Source organism: Salvelinus namaycush, chromosome 11 (genome assembly GCF_016432855.1).
Source record: "Salvelinus namaycush isolate Seneca chromosome 11, SaNama_1.0, whole genome shotgun sequence".
NCBI lineage: Eukaryota > Metazoa > Chordata > Actinopteri > Salmoniformes > Salmonidae > Salvelinus > Salvelinus namaycush.
The window spans coordinates 25,669,921-25,687,748 of record NC_052317.1 but is presented as its reverse complement, the minus strand read 5'-3'; the positions used below and the strand labels follow the sequence as shown (position 1 = coordinate 25,687,748).

The window sequence follows — 17,828 nt, the reverse complement described above, 5'->3', positions numbered from 1 at the left end:
AAAACAATATCCCACAAACACAGGTGGGAAAAATGGCTACTTAAATATGATCCCAAATTAGAGGCAACGATTACCAGCTGCCTCTAATTGGGAACCATACAAAACACCAACATAGAAAATTTGAACTAGAACACCCCCTAGTCACGCCCTGACCTACTACACCATAGAGAAACAAGGGCTCTCTATGGTCAGGGCGTGACAGTATCCCCCCAAAGGTGCGGCCGCAAAACCTGAAACCAAATTGGGGGGTTAGGGGGGGTGACTAGTGTCGGTGGCGGCTCTGGTGCGGGTCGTAGCCCCTCCCCAGACCATGGCGCCGGGCTGAACGCCGTGCTTGGACTGGGCACCGGCGCAGAGGAGGGCTCCGGCCCTGGAGCTGGGTTGGACGCCGTGCCTGGACTGGGCACCGGCGCAGAGGAAGGTTCCGGCCATGGTGCCGGGCTGAACGCCGTGCCTGGACTGGGCACCGGCGCAAAGGGCTCCGGCCTTGGAGCTGAGTTGGACGCCGTGTCTGGACTGGGCATCGGCGCAGAAAAAGGCTCCGGCCATGGAGCTGGGCTGACCGCCGTGCCTGGACTGGGCACTGGCGCAGAGGAAGGCTCCGGCCTTGGAGCTGGACTGGGCACCGGCTCAGAGGAAGGCTCCTGCCCTGGAGCGCGACTGGACACCGTGCCTGGACTGGGCACCGGTGCAGAGGAAGGCTCCTGCCCTGAAGCGGGACTGGACACCGTGCATGGACTGGGCACCGGCGCAGATGGAGGCTTCTGCCATGGAGCTGGACTGAATGCCGTGCCTGGACTGGGCACCAGCGCAGAGGAGGGCTCCTGCCATGGAGCGAAACTGAACGCCGTGCTTGGACTGGACACTGGCGCAGAGGAAGGCTCCGGCCATGGAGCTGGACTGGATGCCGTGCCTGGACTGGTCACCGGTGCAGAGGAAGGCTCCTGCCCTGGAGCAGGACTGGACGCCTTGCCTGGAAGCTCCGGACCGTTGAACGTCGCTGGAGGTTCCGGACCGTTGACCGTCGCTGGAGGTTCTGGACTGTTGACCGTCGCTGGAGGTTCCGGATCGTCGCTGGAGGTTTCGGACCGTGGACCGTCGCTGGAGGTTCCGGACTGTGAAGCGTCGCCGGAAGCTCTGGACTGGGAAGCGTCGCCAGAAGCTCTGGGCTGGGAACCGTCGCCGGAAGCTCGGGACTGGGAACCGTCGCCGGAAGCTCTGGACTGGGAACCGTCGCCGGAAGCTCTGGACTGGGAACCGTCGTCGGAAGCTTTGGACTGGGAACCGTCGCCGGAAGCTCTGGACTGGGAACCGTCGCCGGAAGCTCTGGACTGTGAATTCACACTGGATGCCTAGTGCGTGAAGCCGGCACAGGTGGTACCGGACTGGTTGCACGCACTTCAGGGCGAGTGCGGGAAGCTGGCACAGGACGTACCGGACTGGGGAGGCGCACTGGAGTCCAGATGTGTGGAGCCGGCACAGGTTTCACCAGACTGCTAACCGGATCCTCTGCAGAACACACTTGCACAACATCTCTCTCATCTCTCTCTCTCCCAACTTCTCAATTTCCTCCCTGATGGTCTCTGGCTCTTTAGGGATGAGAGAGATCTCCCTGATGGTCTCTGGCTCTTTAGGGCGAATGCAGAGAACCGGCACATGACTTACCGGGCTGGGGAGGCGAACTGGAGATCTGATGTGTGGAGCCGGCACAGGTTTCACCAGAATGCTAACCGGATCTTCTGGTCGAATGTTGAGCAGAACACACTTGCACAATATCTCTCTCATCTCTCTCTCTCACAACTTCTCCATTGCTTCCCTGACGGTTTCTGGCTCTTCCCGCGGCTCAGCCGCCAGCTCTATGTGCCCCCCCAAAAGAATCTTGGGGTTTCTTTGGCAGCGGACTGACGACACGCTCCTCATGGCGAGTGCGAAGAACCAGCACAGGACATACCGGGCTGGGGAGGCGCACTGGAGATCTGGTGCGTGAAGCCGTCACAGATGGCACCAGACTGATGACCCGCTCTTCCAATCTCCGCCGCTCCGCCGACCACCCCTTGTGCCCCCCCCAAATTTTTTTTATTGGGGTGTCCTTGGGCTTTCTGTGGCCGCGAACCCTGGCGTCGTTGCTGTCCTCCATTATTACCTTCCGTCTGCCGCCAAGGAAGGGTTTCGCATCCACCCATCACTTCTTCCCATGTCCAAAACTCCTTTCCCTTTTGGGCACGCTGCTTGGTCCTGGTTTGGTGGGATATTCTGTCACGATCGTCGTAATGAGCGGACCAAGGCTACACCATAGAGAAGCAAGGGCTCTCTATGGTCAGGGCATGACAGCCAGTTTATAATAGCAATAAGGCCTGAGGAGGTGTGGTATACGGCCAGTATACCACGGCTAAGGGCTGTTCTTATACGTGACGCAATGCAGAGTGCCTTTATTATCATAGCGTTGCTTTGTGCTAGCTTTATATCCCAGTGATAAATTGATTTAGAACTTATAGTCATCTAATTATATAGATGTGCTCATTATTTGGTCATCACAAGCTCTCACTCACTTTATGATGACTATTCAAATTATGTAAAAAAGTCAAGAGCTGTTCCTTGTTAGCTTTGCTAAACCACTGAAGTAGTTTGGTCTGTTTTATATTCACCACTCTATTTTATAAGTGGTGTAAATCCCACTCCTAACCGCCACGGAAATGATGGTCCAGTTTGATTTAATTCAAATGCCTTCAAAGCATAAATGACTTGACAAATAGTTAATTGCCCCCTACCCATCCCTGACGATTTCATTGTCAAGTGAAGCTCAGTAGCTCACCCATGTCAAGCACCTGAGAGGAGCAATGCCTGAAACTTGGCAGAAATGCTGCAACACTTGGGGATGCTGGGTTTTTGGCTGGAATGTGCAAACAGGCACATTAAAAGAATTCACACGCTCACTGAATGGAAATGCGAAAATACTGCTGGACGCCAGTCTGTCCGTTTCCACACCTCCATAGAAATAGAATATCTCCCAAACTGATGTGCTGAGAGGTCATTTGAATTGGGTGGTGATGCAAATCATGTCTGGTTGAGTTTGCAGAAGCCTCTGCCCTTTATTTTATACATCTGCCACATACTTCCTGACAGCAGCAATACGATTCTCTCTCTACATGTCTATCAGCGGTTTAATTTATGATAATGCTACCCCTCAATCAGGAGATCTGAGCCTTTGAGTGTGTTCAGCTTATTGATCCTTCTTTCTCAGCCACACGCCACTTTCTGTCCATAGTGAATGTAAACAATTCAATTGAGCGTTTCATTTGAATTTACTGCCACTGATTAGAAGCAAACAGGAGTTGGAAGGTTTGGTGTAGGATGTTTCTGAATGCCCTAAACAGGTACAAACATATTAAGGGACGCTTTAAAGTCTAAATAGGTGTCAAAGCCTTCGCTTCAGTTTGCGGCCCAGCCAGTGTGTCGTGCCATTGGCTAAGATCAGCCAGCATGTTGTTACACTTTTGTCTGGTTGTATTTTGATGGATAGTGTTTACCATGGTAGAAGACATTGGAAGAGGAGACCAGAGAGCAGGCCATTATTTTAAAGCTGTCAGCAGTTTAGACCTGGGGTGGGAGGTGTGAGAGAGACATAGCCATCGACATTGGTGTCAAATGTTTTGTCCCCAACACCTGGGATAATGACCTATATCGGCCCTTGTGAAGACAGCAGAGTACAGTACAGTACACACACACACACACACACATGCACATACCACACCGCTAGTGCTGCGCGATTAGTGCTTTGAGGTCGGTTCGGTTTTTGTCAATTATTTTTAAAAAGATCACGGTTTTCTAATTCGTTTCAATTATTTTGTTTAACATTAAATGTGACCGACCGGCTCGATCTTATGTAGCAACATTTTAAATGGTGTTTTTTACATTGGATAAAAGTAGATGCTCAGAGCTAGAAGATTGTATATCATACACTACAGTTGAGGAACAATGGGAAAGTAATTCTGCTTTGAAAGTTGATAAACTTGTAACCTCACTTTTGAGAAAATGGTCCTCGAATGTTTTGGTACCTACTGGAGTGCTCTTCTTTGTCTACACCCATTCAGCATCGTTCACACCCTTTAAACTTTATCCCCACCTATCTCTTTAAGGATTCACCTGTGAGGCTATGTACTAAACAACCAAAATGTCAAGTCTAAAGTCTGGTTTATACTACGGGTGTGTTCGTAAATTTAATCTGGAGTGCCAGAGTGTGCTCTGGGTGTTCGTAAACGTTTCTGGCCGAAATGTAGGGTTTATCCGAGCGTTCTGACCTAACAAAAGCAGTCAGGCACTCAAGCTAACTGGCTAACATTGGGTAGCTTGCTAGCTACTTCCGGACACAAATGAGAGAACAGCTCACTCTGACCATTTTAATCACCCTAGCAGAGCTGGTTAGGCTGTTTTTATGTTATCCAGAGCATTGGTGACTGCAACGGTGCCGCTGGCAACAATTTCATTAAAAAAAATTGGCAACTTTTAATGACACCGGCCATATTCAACGGGTTTTGGGCGTTCGTAAATTTGTCAGTTATTCTGCGCTTTGGCACACTCAGACCAGAGTGCTCTGAAATTGGAGTAGATATCAGGATACTGTAAGACCCAGATGCAGACCGTGTCGAAGTAACAATATTTATTGTAACACCAGGGGCAGGTAAATGACAGGTCAAGGCAGGCAGGGGTTGATAATCCAGTGTAGGAGCAAAGGTGCAAGATGGCAGGCAGGCTCAGGGTCTCATAGATATCATCCTAAACAAACCTGCCCTCCAAATACACCTCTGCTGTCTTCAACCAGGATCTCAGCGATCACTGCCTCATTGCCTGTGTCCGTAATGGGTCTGCGGTCAAACGACCACCCCTCATCACTGTCAAACGCTCCCTAAAACACTTCAGCGAGCAGGCCTTTCTAATCGACCTGGCCTGGGTATCCTGGAAGGATATTGACCTCATTCCGTCAGTAGAGGATTCCTGGTTATTCTTTAAAAATGCTTTCCTCACCATCTTAAATAAGCATGCCCCATTCAAAAAATGTAGAACCAGGAAGAGATATAGCCCTTGGTTCACTCAAGACCTGACTGCCCTTGAAGAGCACAAAAACATCCTGTGGCGTACTGCATTAGCATCGAATAGCCCTCGCGATATGCAACTTTTCAGGGAAGTTAGGAACCAATATACACAGGCAGTTAGGAAAGCAAAGGCTATCTTTTTCAAACAGAAATTTGCATCCTGTAGCACAAACTCCAAAAAGTTCTGGGACACTGTAAAGTCCATGGAGAATAAGAGCACCTCCTCCCTGCTGCCCACTGCACTGAGGCTAGGAAACACTGTCACCACCGATAAATCTACGATAATTGAGAATTTCAATAAGCATTTTTCTACGGCTGGCCATATTTTCCACCTGGCTACACCTACCCCGGTCAACAGCCCTGCACCCCCCACAGCAACTTGCCCAAGCCTCCCCCATTTCTCCTTCACCCAAATCCAGATAGCTGATGTTCTGAAAGAGCTGCAAAATCTGGACCCCTACAAATCAGCCGGGCTAGACAATCTGGACCCTCTCTTCCTAAAATTATCCGCCGAAATTGTTACAACCCCTATTACTAGCCTGTTCAACCTCTCTTTCGTATCGTCTGAGATCCCCAAAGATTGGAAAGCTGCCGCGGTCATCCCCCTCTTCAAAGGGGGAGACACTCTAGACCCAAACTGCTACAGACCTATATCTATCCTACCCTGTCTTTCCAAGGTCTTCGCTCCCTGACCATTTTGTATCCCACCGTACCTTCTCCGCTAAGCAATCCGGTTTCCGAACTGGTCATGGGTGCACCTCAGCCACGCTCAAGGTCCTAAACGATATCATAACCACCATCGATAAGAGACATAACTGTGCAGCTGTATTCATCGACCTGGCCAAGGCTTTCGACTCTGTCAATCACCACATTCTTATCAGCAGACTCAACGGCCTTGGTTTCTTAAATGACTGCCTCGCCTGGTTCACCAACTACTTCTCAGATAGAGTTCAGTGTGTCAAATCGGTGGGCCTGTTGTCTGGACCTCTGGCAGTCTCTATGGGGGTGCAACAGGGTTAAATTCTCAGGCCAACTCTCTTCTCTGTATGCATCAATGATGTCGCTCTTGCTGCGGGTGATTCTCTGATCCACCTCTACACAGACGACACCATTCTGTATACTTCTGGCCCTTCTTTGGACACTGTGTTAACTAACCTCCAGACGAGCTTCAATGCTATACAACTCTCCTTCCGTGGCCTCCAACTGCTCTTAAATGCAAGTAAAACTAAATGCATCCTCTTCAACCGATCACTGCCCGCACCTGCTCGCCCGTCCAGCATCACTACTCTGGACGGCTCTGACTTAGAATACGTGGACAACAACAAATACCTAGGTGTCTGGTTAGACTGTCAACTCTCCTTCCAGACTCACATTAAGCATCTCCAATCCAAAATTAAATCTAGAATCGGCTTCCTATTTCGCAACAAAGCATCATTCACTCATGCTGCCAAACATACCCTCGTAAAACTGACTATCCTACCAATCCTTGACTTCGGCGATGTCATTTACAAAATAGCCTCCAACACTCTACTCAGCTAATTGGATGCAGTCTATCACAGTGCCATTCGTTTTGTCACCATAGCCCAATATACTACCCACCACTACGACCTGTATGCTCTCGTTGGCTGGCCCTCGCTTCATATTTGTCGCCAAACCCACTGGCTCCAGGTCATCTATAAGTCTTTGCTAGGTAAAGCCCCACCTTATCTCAGCTCACTGGTCACCATAGCAGCACCCACCCGTAGCACGCGCTCCAACAGGTATATTTCACTGGTCTGTATATTTCACCACCTTTCCTTCCAGTTCTATGCTGCCAATGACTGGAACGAACTGCAAAAATCACTGAAGCTGGAGACTCCTATCTCCCTCACTAGCTTTAAGCACCAGCTGTCAGAGCAGCTCACAGATCACTGCACCTGTACATAGCCCATCTATAAATAGCCCATCCAACTACCTCATCCCCATACTGTTATTTATTTTGCTCCTTTGCACCCCAGTAACTCTACTTGCACATTCATCTTCTGCACATCTATCACTCCAGTGTTTAACCTTTCTAGGACACACGTTCCGCTAGCGGAACCCCCCCCACCCAACATTCCGCTGAAAAGGTAGCGCGCGAAATTCAAAAATATTTTTGGGGAATATTTAACTTTCACACATTAACAAGTCCAATACAGCAAATGAAAGATAAACATATTGTGAATCCAGCCAACATGTCCGATTTTTAAAATGTTTTACAGCGAAAACACAACATATATTTATGTTAGCTCACCACCATATCCAAAAAACACACAGCCATTTTCCCCAGCAAAGATAGCTTTCACAAAACCCAGAAATAGAGATAAAATTAATCACTAACCTTTGAACATCTTCATCAGATGACACTCATATGACATCATGTTACACAATACATTTATGTTTTGTTCGATAATGTGCATATTTATAGCCACAAATCTTGGTTTACATTGGCGCCATGTTCAGAAATGCCTCCAAAATATCCGGAGTAATTACAGAGAGCCATGTCAAATAACAGAAATACTCATCATAAACTTTGATGAAAGATACATGTTTAACATATAATTAAAGATACTTGTTGTGAATCCAGCCAACATGTCCGATTTTTAAAATGTTTTACAGCGAAAACACAACATATATTTATGTTAGCTCACCACCAAATCCAAAAAACACAGCCATTTTTCCCAGCAAAGATAGCTTTCACAAAACCCAGAAATAGAGATAAAATGAATCACTAACCTTTGAACATCTTCATCAGATGACACTCATATGACATCATGTTACACAATACATTTATGTTTTGTTCGATAATGTGCATATTTATAGCCACAAATCTTGGTTTACATTGGCGCCATGTTCAGAAATGCCTCCAAAATATCCGGAGTAATTACAGAGAGCTATGTCAAATAATAGAAATACTCATCATAACACTTTGATGAAAGATACATGTTTTACATATAATTAAAGATACACTGGTTCTTAATGCAAGTGCTGTGTCAGATAAAAAAAAAACTTTAGTAAAAAGCACACCATGCAATAATCTGAGACGGCGCTCAGAAATGCACAACATTTCTCCACCATGTTGGAGTCAACAGAAATACGAAATTACATCATAAATATTCCCTTACCTTTGATGATCTTTCATCAGAATGCAGTGCCAGGAATCCTAGTTCCACAATAAATCGTTGTTTTGTTTTATAATGTCCATTACTTATGTCGAATTAGCATCTTTAGCTAGCATGTGTAGTACACGTGTCCAAACACTTACGCAATTGAACGCAAAAGTCGGACGAAAACTTCAAAAAGTTATATTACAAGTCTAATAAACTGGTCAAACTTAGTTGAGAATCAATCTTCAGGATGTTGTTATCATATATATCCAATAACGTCCCAACCGGAGCATTTCTTCATGTCTGTAAAAGTAATGGCATCCCTGGTCACCCATGTCTAGCGTGCGTGACCAGGAACTGGCAATCTGCCAGACCAGTGACTCAAATAGCTCCCATCTGGCCCCACATCACACTAGAGCCTTCATTCCACGTTCTACTGACTGTTGACATCTAGTGGAAGGCGTATGAAGTGCAAACAGATCCATAAATTACAGGGATATGAATAGGCGATGACTTTCACAGCGACCCTTTTCAGAATTTTCATTTCCTGTTTGGAAGTTTGCCTGCCATATGAGTTCTGTTATACTCACAGACATAATTCAAACAGTTTTAGAAACTGAGTGTTTTCTATCCAATAGTAATAATAATATGCATATATTATGATCTGGGACAGAGTAGGAGGCCGTTCAATTTGGGCACCAATTCATCCAAAAGTGAAAATGCTGCCCCCTATCCCTAAAAAGTTAATTGCTATATTGTAATTATTTCACCACTATGGCCTATTTATTGCTTTACCTCCCTTATCCTACCTCATTTGCACACACTGTGTATAGACTTTTTCTATTGTATTGTTGACTGTATGTTTGTTCATTCCATGTGTAACTCTGTGTTGTGGTTTGTGACGCACTGCTTTGCTTTATCTTGGCCAGGTCGCAGTTGTAAATGAGAACTTGTTCTCAACTAGCCTACCTGGTAAATAAAGGTGAAATTAAATAAATAAATGGTCAGGGACAGGCAGACCTCAGTAATCCAGAGGTGGAGCATAAGTACAGGATGGCAGGCAGGCTCAGGGTCATGGACGGGCAGAGTGGTCAGACGGGCGGGTACAGGGTCAGGACAGGCAAGGGTCAAAAACCAGGTGGACGAGAAAAAGACAGGAGCTGACAGGACGAACGCTGGTAAGCTTGACAAACAAGACGAACTGGAAACAGGAGACAAGAGGCAGTCAGACATAGTTTTCATTCTAGACACAGAAAAGGTAGGAAAAATATGGAGGGTACGGGGCAACAGAGGATGAACAGCAGAGGGGCAAATGATCTTGGAGCGGGGGGAAAGGTCTTGGCTTCTAGGGGTGTAGCTGTGGCACTATAGCGGCGTGCCGGTGCCTAAGGCTTGACCTTCTTGGACACCAGTCGGTTCTGCGGAAGCGAAGTGGCCCGGGCCTTACTGAACCCCTCCCGGAGGTCCCGGTACTCTGCGGGGCTGGCGAAGAGGTCAGGGGAAATTTCCAAGCCCCTAGGAAGACATCCCGGGGCAGGCAGAGCTGACTTCAGGCAATAAGTGTGGCGATGGCACCAGTAGACCAGTTGATGAGGGGATTGTGTCGCTGGAGGCAGGAGAATCCCAATACCACAGGAATCTGAGGAGACTTGAATAGTCTCGCTGTGATTCCCTGACACCCGTAGGTTGATGGGAGTGGTAATATCAGTGACCCGGCCTATAGGGCACCCGTCCAGCACTCTAACCTCCATGGGAGTGGAGAGGGGCTGAGTGGGGATGTTCAGCTCGGAAGCCAGGGTGGCTCTTTGGCCCCAGAGTCAATGAGGACCCGAAGAGATTTAGACTGGCTACCCCACAGCAGAATGGCAGGAACATGGGTGCAAGCAAGGGAAGCAGGAAAGTTCTCCATATGTCCCACCAGAGTACTCGCTCCTACCAGTGAGCCTGATCCCTTTAAAGGACAAGAGGACACAAAATGACCACGAGTCCCGCAATACAGACAACTCTTCGTGTTGATCCTGTATTGCCATTCCGCTGGCGATAGCCCAGCTCTACCTAGTTGCATATGCTCGGGAAGCGTGACTCAGCCGACTCCGGCGACTCTCGGGGCAGGTCGGGAGGCCTCGGGTTCTCTCGACAACGGGATCGTCGGGGACTTCCGGGATTGACTCGGAGGCAAGGTGGAATCCCTGGACGTGTGAGCGAAGTTGAATTTCCTCTCCCTCTGTCATTCATGAAGTCGCCCATCTATACGGGTAGTCAAAGCGATGAGGGAATCGAGATCCATAGGTAACTCCCGAGCAGCAAGCTCGTCCTTGACCTCCTCCGAGACACCGTGCAGGAACATATCGAACAGTGCTTCCTGGTTCCAAGCACTCTCCAATGTGCGGAAATCCCTCGCATAGTCAGCCACACTGCAGGAGTCTTGCCAAAGCTGGATTAGCTCCCGGGCAGCTTCTCTCCCGGAGAACAGGGCTAAAAAAACCTTCTTCACCTCTTCCACAAACCCCTCCAGACTAACGCATATGGCCGGCTGCTGTTCCCATACAGCAGTAGCCCAGGTGAGAGCCCTCACGGACATCAGCATGATGAGATAGACTACCTTGGAGCATTCCGAGAGGAAGGAGGAGGGCTGAAGCTCGAAAATGAGGGCACACTGAGCTAGAATCGCCCAACAGGTGCTCGACTCTCCATTGAAGCGTACCTGCGGGGGGTAAACGAGGCTCCCAAGAAGGTGGAGTGGCCAATGAGACAGCGCTGCTAGCAGCTGAGTCACTGAGAAGCTGCAGGGTTACCACCGTGGTAGGCTGCCTCCGAGACAACCCACGGAATTGCTCCAGCAAACTGTTCAATGCCCGGTCATGGCGTACAGCCAACATTTGGACCCCCTCTATAAAGCCACGAAGCAGTTCCTCATGCCTCCCGATGGCGGCTCCTTGGGAGGAGATGGCGTCGCGCAGCTGGCCCGGGTCTGCTGGGTCAGTCATGGCCAGTTCGTACTATCAGGATACGGTAAGACCCAGATGCAGACCATGTCAAAGTAACAATGTTTATTGTAACACCAGGGGCAGGCAAACGACAGGTCAAGGCAGGCAGGGGTCGATAATCCAGAGTTGGAGCAAAGATGCAGGACGGCAGGCAGGCTCAGGGTCAGGGACAGGCAGAGTTCAGTAATATAGAGGTGGAGCAAAGGTACAGGACGGCAGGCAGGCTCAGGGTCAGGGACGGGCAGAGTGGTCAGGCGGGCAGGTAGAGGGTCAGGACAGGCAAGGGTCAAAAACCAGGAGGACGGTACACAGGGGTAATGGGGAAGATGGGCAACAACTGGAGGGGGGTGGAGACAAGCCCAAAGACAGGTGAAACAGATCAGGGCGTGACAGTAGATAGCCAGAGCGAATTTGCCAGCTACATCTATCAACAGTTGTCAAAGTGACATCATAAACATTCTATTGAAATAGTTACTTGCATAGTGGAGTATTTTGTTTAGACATGTAGCTAGCTAGCTAAACAATGAACCGTAATCCCAACTCATAACGTTACTACCCTGCATGAATCTGCAGGTAGCTAATCAATCAGGTTCAATGTTAGGTAGCTAACAATTAGGCTATTACTACACAGATCATACATGTAACGTTAGCTAGCTAGCTAACAGTACACTTTAACTTGAAATGAAAACAACGTTCTGACAAAATTAGAAACGTGTAATATCTGAAAATGTAGCTAGCTAGATCATCTTACCTGTATACATGGGTGGATGCTTCTCCCTCTCTGTTATGGATGCCATGGTTGCCCTTAGTTTGAAGAGGTAATCCGGAGACGGGCGTTTTATACAACAGCCATCTGTGTGTTCTCTTTTTGACTCCGTCTGCATATTTGCAATCAAACGCTGGAATTTTCTCCATCTCCTTAGCTATCATACTCTATTTCCACTGATTTCAAAACTCAGTCCTCCAGAAAGTGGAGAGCAACACTTATGCAGTTCTACTATGTGATATCTTTCAAAAAAGCACTGTTAGAAAGGATTACCTTCACATACTGACCAGCTCATTGTATGGACAGAAGCTTGCTACATGGCAGACCAATCCGAACTCATCTCTAGGCATTTCTAGCCCACTCATTATTTCAGCCAATCATGGCTAGTGGGAAGGTTGCTGACTTTTTCTGTGGCAAAACCAACTAGGCTTGTAATATAACAATTGTATTTACAGATGGCATACAAGTTTGTTATTAAGGCACATGAAAGTTCACATGTTCCAGTAGGCATTTCTGCCCCAAAACGCATTTTGATTTAAAAAAAAGTTTACGTTCAAATGGCTCTCCTGTGAAGTAGTGACGCGTGACATATGTCTAGTTTCCTGAAACGAGTCACAAATGCACTATTCATTATGTGGGTTGAATGCCATCCCATGACGGTAGTCACTGCCCATTACTGCTTATTACTTATTGACCATCATTTAATCACATTACTTTACTTTAAGCAAATATTTCAGTTGTTGTGTATATTACAATGTTTTTATTTGATGACTTTATTATTTCATTCCAAGTAATCATCTCATGTCTATAGACTTGCTGCCTATACTGTCTGACAAAATCACTATTTTAGTAGTTCTTCAAAGTAAAGGCATACTTTTATGACTGCTAGATACTTAGATTAGGGAGGTCAAACTCATTCCATGGAGGATCTAGTGTCTGCAGGTTTTTGTTTTTTCCTTTCAATTAAGACCTAAACAACCAGGTGAAGGGACTTCTTTTACTAATTAGAGACCTTAATTCATAAATCAAGTACAAGGAAGGAGCAAAAACCTGCAAACACTCGGCCCTCTGTGGAATGAGTTTGACACGTGACTTAGTATTTTCTGGTAGAGATCCGTCGCGAAGCAACTACTCCCTATCCCTCAATTGCACATTCTTCTGTCTCTTTTCCATAGCACGTGTAAAATAAACACTGACTGTACAAGTAGGCGCGCAATGGATTATGGTCATTGTAGTTAATTGTCACGTTTTCTGCACAAAACTATGAAGAATATTTGCCTGTTGGAAACTACAACTCCCAGACAGACCCTGCTGTGAGGAACAACCCGGTGACAGACCCCTTTTTGATTGACTGGAGTGATGATTTAAAAAACGTACGAGCCCCAATTAAAACATGCCCACATTGGAGACCTCAGCACTCATTGTTTTCTCTCGGCCACAGCGTTTTTTTATGACAGAGGCATTCTGACAAATGATCAAGGGGATAAAAAGAATAGCTTTGAAGTCCTGGGTTTCAGATCAAAAGCCCCGGCTAATGCCCCATTACAGGTTGCACTCAGGCACTTTAGTGGCCAGCCCCCTCGTGATCCAGCAATGCAGCCAACAGAAATATGTTCCCTCTCTCTGCCTGGCTCCATTTCTAGCCCTGGACCCTGCCTTCCTCAGCAGGGTTTTAACTGATCAGCTGATGATGGCAAGGTTGATGGCTGGCCTTCTTCTTTCAAGGTTTTATATGAGAGCCCCATGTTCTGAGTGCAGTTAGAGTACTGGTATATTAAAGTAAGGTCTTATACAGGTATAGGACCTGTTTGAACTGCTTTTACCATGTTTATAGTTTTTTTTTGCTTTTACCGTGTTACTCCATCTGAGTGGACTCAGTAATGGCCCTTATATTGTACCAGAGTGGTTTTCAAAAGGTGATTTCAGTTATTTCAGTGCAGAGTTAAGGGTAAAAGCTTTTCACTTCCTTCCATGTTTTAGAAAATTGGATGTCAGTGGTGCTGTGTGTCTATATGTGAGAGTGAGACTGTTGGCTCTATTTTTGTTTGTGTGGGTGTCTGTTTGTTTCAATATGTTTTGTGAGTGAAATAATAACATCATTTTATGTTGACGGTGAATCTAAAGTTAATTTCACATTCATTAGCTTTGGCAAAATTGTATTTCTATTGTCTATTGTTCTTTTCCATTGGCACAGTATTTCCTGAATTTTTCCCAGCCTTCCATTCCAGGGCTGACCTGTGTCAAATTCTCAGTGCCTCAGAAGTAATGGCACTTTAACAGTACTGTAGCACAGCTGAAAAGGATGCAGAAAGCTGTGTAACGTTGGACAAATGTGTTTCCCTTCACTGTATGGTCACTGGGAAATAACCTTGGTTATACACGCTGCTGCAGTAAGGTCCAATGAATGTGGACACGGAAAGTGGCTTATTATTCATAATCTGATTTTGAAAAGGCGTCTTAGGATCCGCCCCTCTGAGATCTATCCTCACATAGATTGCTTTTCCTTGCCCTCCTCTTCTTTCCCTCCTTCCCTCACTCACTCCCTCCATCCCTCTCTCATGGAAGGTGTTAGCCTGCAGATTGGACAAATTGAGCAATGTTCAGCAGTTAAAAATTGAACAAGGGTAGAGAGCAATTAAAACTGGATGACCTTTATGGGAGGGGGAGCTAAAGGACGGCTGTTAAAGACACAAAGTTAAACAGTTTTATTTCTAATAACATTGATTTAACGTTGTCCGAAGGGTTCTGGGCAGTGCCGGCCCAGGCAGCTACAGTCAGATAGATTCCAACGGGAGGAGAGGTTAGAGTGGTTTTATCTGGACACACACACTGGCCCCTCTGTTAGCCCCATAATCGTTTACAGTTAAAACTACAGTTTTAATTGTTCAAAGAAATAGGTTTTCATTATCTCGCTTTGATCTCAGAGAGAGCGAAGGAGATGTGAAACATGCTAGCGGTTATGGTATGCTACTGGTGATCTCCTTCAAAGAAGTGGGTATTATTTCTTCAATGCGTGATCTGACCGTTTCACGTGGTCAGAAGAAATTCAGGACTCTTCTAAGCAGAATGAAAGACAGTGGTAAGAAGTGTTGGCTCCCTAGCAGTTAAAACGAGTGTAATATTGTCGTATTTATCTGATATTCTCCATTAACCTGTATGTATTAGCATTGAGTTAGCTACTAGCTAGCCATGCTAAAGTCTTCATAAAGAGCTGTAGGGAGCTACTTGACATCCTGTTAATAATGTGGTCAGTTTAATATCATCCTAAAGCCTGAGCCGCTGTATCAAGCGGCCGTCCTGATCACTCCGCTCGCAGAACCCAAATCCCAGTAGCTATGTTGCTGATTAGTATAGAAGGATGTAGCTTAGCCATTATCAGCTGTTGGCTCCAATGACACAGTAATCCAGCGAGACGCTAGGCGCAAGACGATGTGGCACCAGAAAACACACACTAGAATAATCAAATTTACCCAACAAAAACTGATGGACTTCTAAATATGTGGTATTTCCTTGAGTCTTTCAAAGTGACCCGTTTAGACCAGTCAGAACTTTCCTCGTCTAGCAGCAGCTAACAGGCAGCATTTCATTCCGTGACTAAAAGCTCTTCAGCCTTCATAATAAGAGGTTCTCATATGATGATGTAGCCTAACAAGGAGAAGACTAAGGCTAATTTTGACATGCTAGCTGTAGAAAACAGCAGTTAGAACACAACAGCTAACAACCCTTTGATTCGCTTCAGAGTCTTCACAATGACAATACAACCCCTCATATTATGATGACGATACTGTAACCCAGAGGAGATATAGCTAGCTAAGACTAATTTCTGCAGGTTAGCCAGAACAACACAGGGCCTTTGTATCTTAATGGGCCAGATCCAGAGAAGCTAGATGCATCTCCCTCTCAGTGAAGTAAATGGAGGTGGCTGTTGGGCACTGGCAGGCAGTCGATCATCTTACCTTGTTATTGTTCTCCCAATACAACGACTGTCAGACAGGTCCGCTAGCCCCCAAGAGAGCAAATGGTCATATGCTGATGTGAGAGAACTTAAGTGTAAAGAGAAAGGAGAACAGGAGAGAATCTCATTTATGGAAGAAGGCTAGTTTTATTCCCTCGGGACGGGACGGGGGGTCTGTTTAGCATATCCAGAGAGGCCATGGGTCAGTCTATCTGAGATTAAAAGGGACCTGCATAGGATATTGCTGCTCGCTGCTATGATGATGCTGCTTGTGCTGGTTGTGTTTCTTTGTGTGTGTTTGTGCCAGTGTGGGCGAGCATAATAAAGAAAGGTGGTATCGTTGCAATTTGTTAGAGTGTTTTCATCCTTTAATTGAAGCCTCTGTTTCAGGAGGGTACTATGTCTTCTGCAATAACACGTAATTGTTGTGGGTGTTGGTCACCACAAGAATGTAAGGCTGCTGGCTATAGTGTAGCCCGTGTGACTTCATAGCCTTTTCCCTCTTTACATGTTTATTTAGCAGAAAGACATTATTGGAGAAAGTCGACATTTCCCCATGTTTCTTTCATGTGAATCCTGTACATATTTTAGTCAGAGCCTTAAACACATGGATCTCCATGGTGTTTGAAGTGCACTGCATTAGTAAAACCCCTTCAAGCAAGGCTGAAGTCTGGCAAAGCCCAACCTCATCATCCTACCATCCAGACATCAACTGTAAACTGTTTACTTTCTCTCAAGAACTTCATTTTACTGAACACAGGGTTATTGCTGCTCAAGCCTCATCTCCCTCACAATAAATGGGTTTTTAGATTCTTAAGATGGTCAACAGAGTTTGAGAAAAAACTAAGCTAAAGAGGCTTACCAGCTAAAATGGAAGTTGTTTGCTAATTACCCTTGAGACTGTAGAAAATGTATTCATAGTAAATGCTTAAACACCACCTACATGTGAATGAAGTACACAGACATGCATAATTATGGGTAGTATCCAGCTTTGATATTTTAAAAGCATTAGTATGGTGTTCCTTTTGATTTTACATAATAATTGGCTAATTATAGGATGAAATATTGTGAAAGGTATTACGCCATAGTAGAAAAGACGAAGTGCAATCACTTTCCATGACATAGACTGGAATACACTTTCCATGACATAGACTGACCAGGTGAATCCAGGTGAAAGATATGATCCCTTATTGATTCCACTTCAATCAGTGTAGATAAAGGGGAGGAGACAGGTTAAAGAAGGATTTTTAAGCCTTGAGACAATTGAGACATGGATTGGATATGTGTACCATTCAGAGGGTGAATGGGCAAGACAAAAGATTTAAGTGCCTTTGAACGAGGTATGGTAGTAGCTGCCAGGCGCAACAGTTTAAGTGTGTCAAGAACTGCAACGCTGCTGGGTTTTTCATTCTCAACAATTTCCCGTTTTTATCAAGAATTATCCACGACCCAAAGGACATCCAGACAATATTAGGAAGGTGTTCCTAATGTTTTGTACTTTCGGTGTATATAGTATACAGTCCTAATTTCACATGACATTTTGTGTCACATGAATTGCCATTCATTCATTTAGCCCCTGTTATATTTTCCAATAGCAGAGTGACTTTCTTAGCACTTTAATTTGAATTAAGACACTGAAGTGCGACGTGGATCAGCTACAGTTTAGCGACCATCTCGTAATCAACGTCCTCTTGCATGTACGTTCTACCGAGCACAGCTAATTTTGAACCTACATTTACATTTACATTTAAGTCATTTAGCAGACGCTCTTATCCAGAGCGACTTACAAATTGGTGCATTCACCTTATGACATCCAGTGGAACAGCCACTTTACAATAGTGCATCTAAATCTTTTAAGGGGGGGGGGGGGGGGGGGGGGGGGGTGGTGAGGTGGTGATCCGTCAT

General features: G+C 46.0%; 1 protein-coding gene across 1 annotated transcript in view; it reads left to right on the top strand.

The window, feature by feature from the left end:
* Window positions 1–10,448: 10,448 nt before the first annotated feature.
* The window catches only part of LOC120055306 (cadherin-2-like), a 56,693-nt gene continuing 49,313 nt past the window's right edge, over window positions 10,449–17,828 (top strand). Inside the window, exon 1 of the mRNA XM_039003182.1 lies at window positions 10,449–10,504. Within this exon, the coding sequence (XP_038859110.1) occupies window positions 10,449–10,504 (56 nt within the window). The remainder of the gene's footprint in view (window positions 10,505–17,828) is intronic.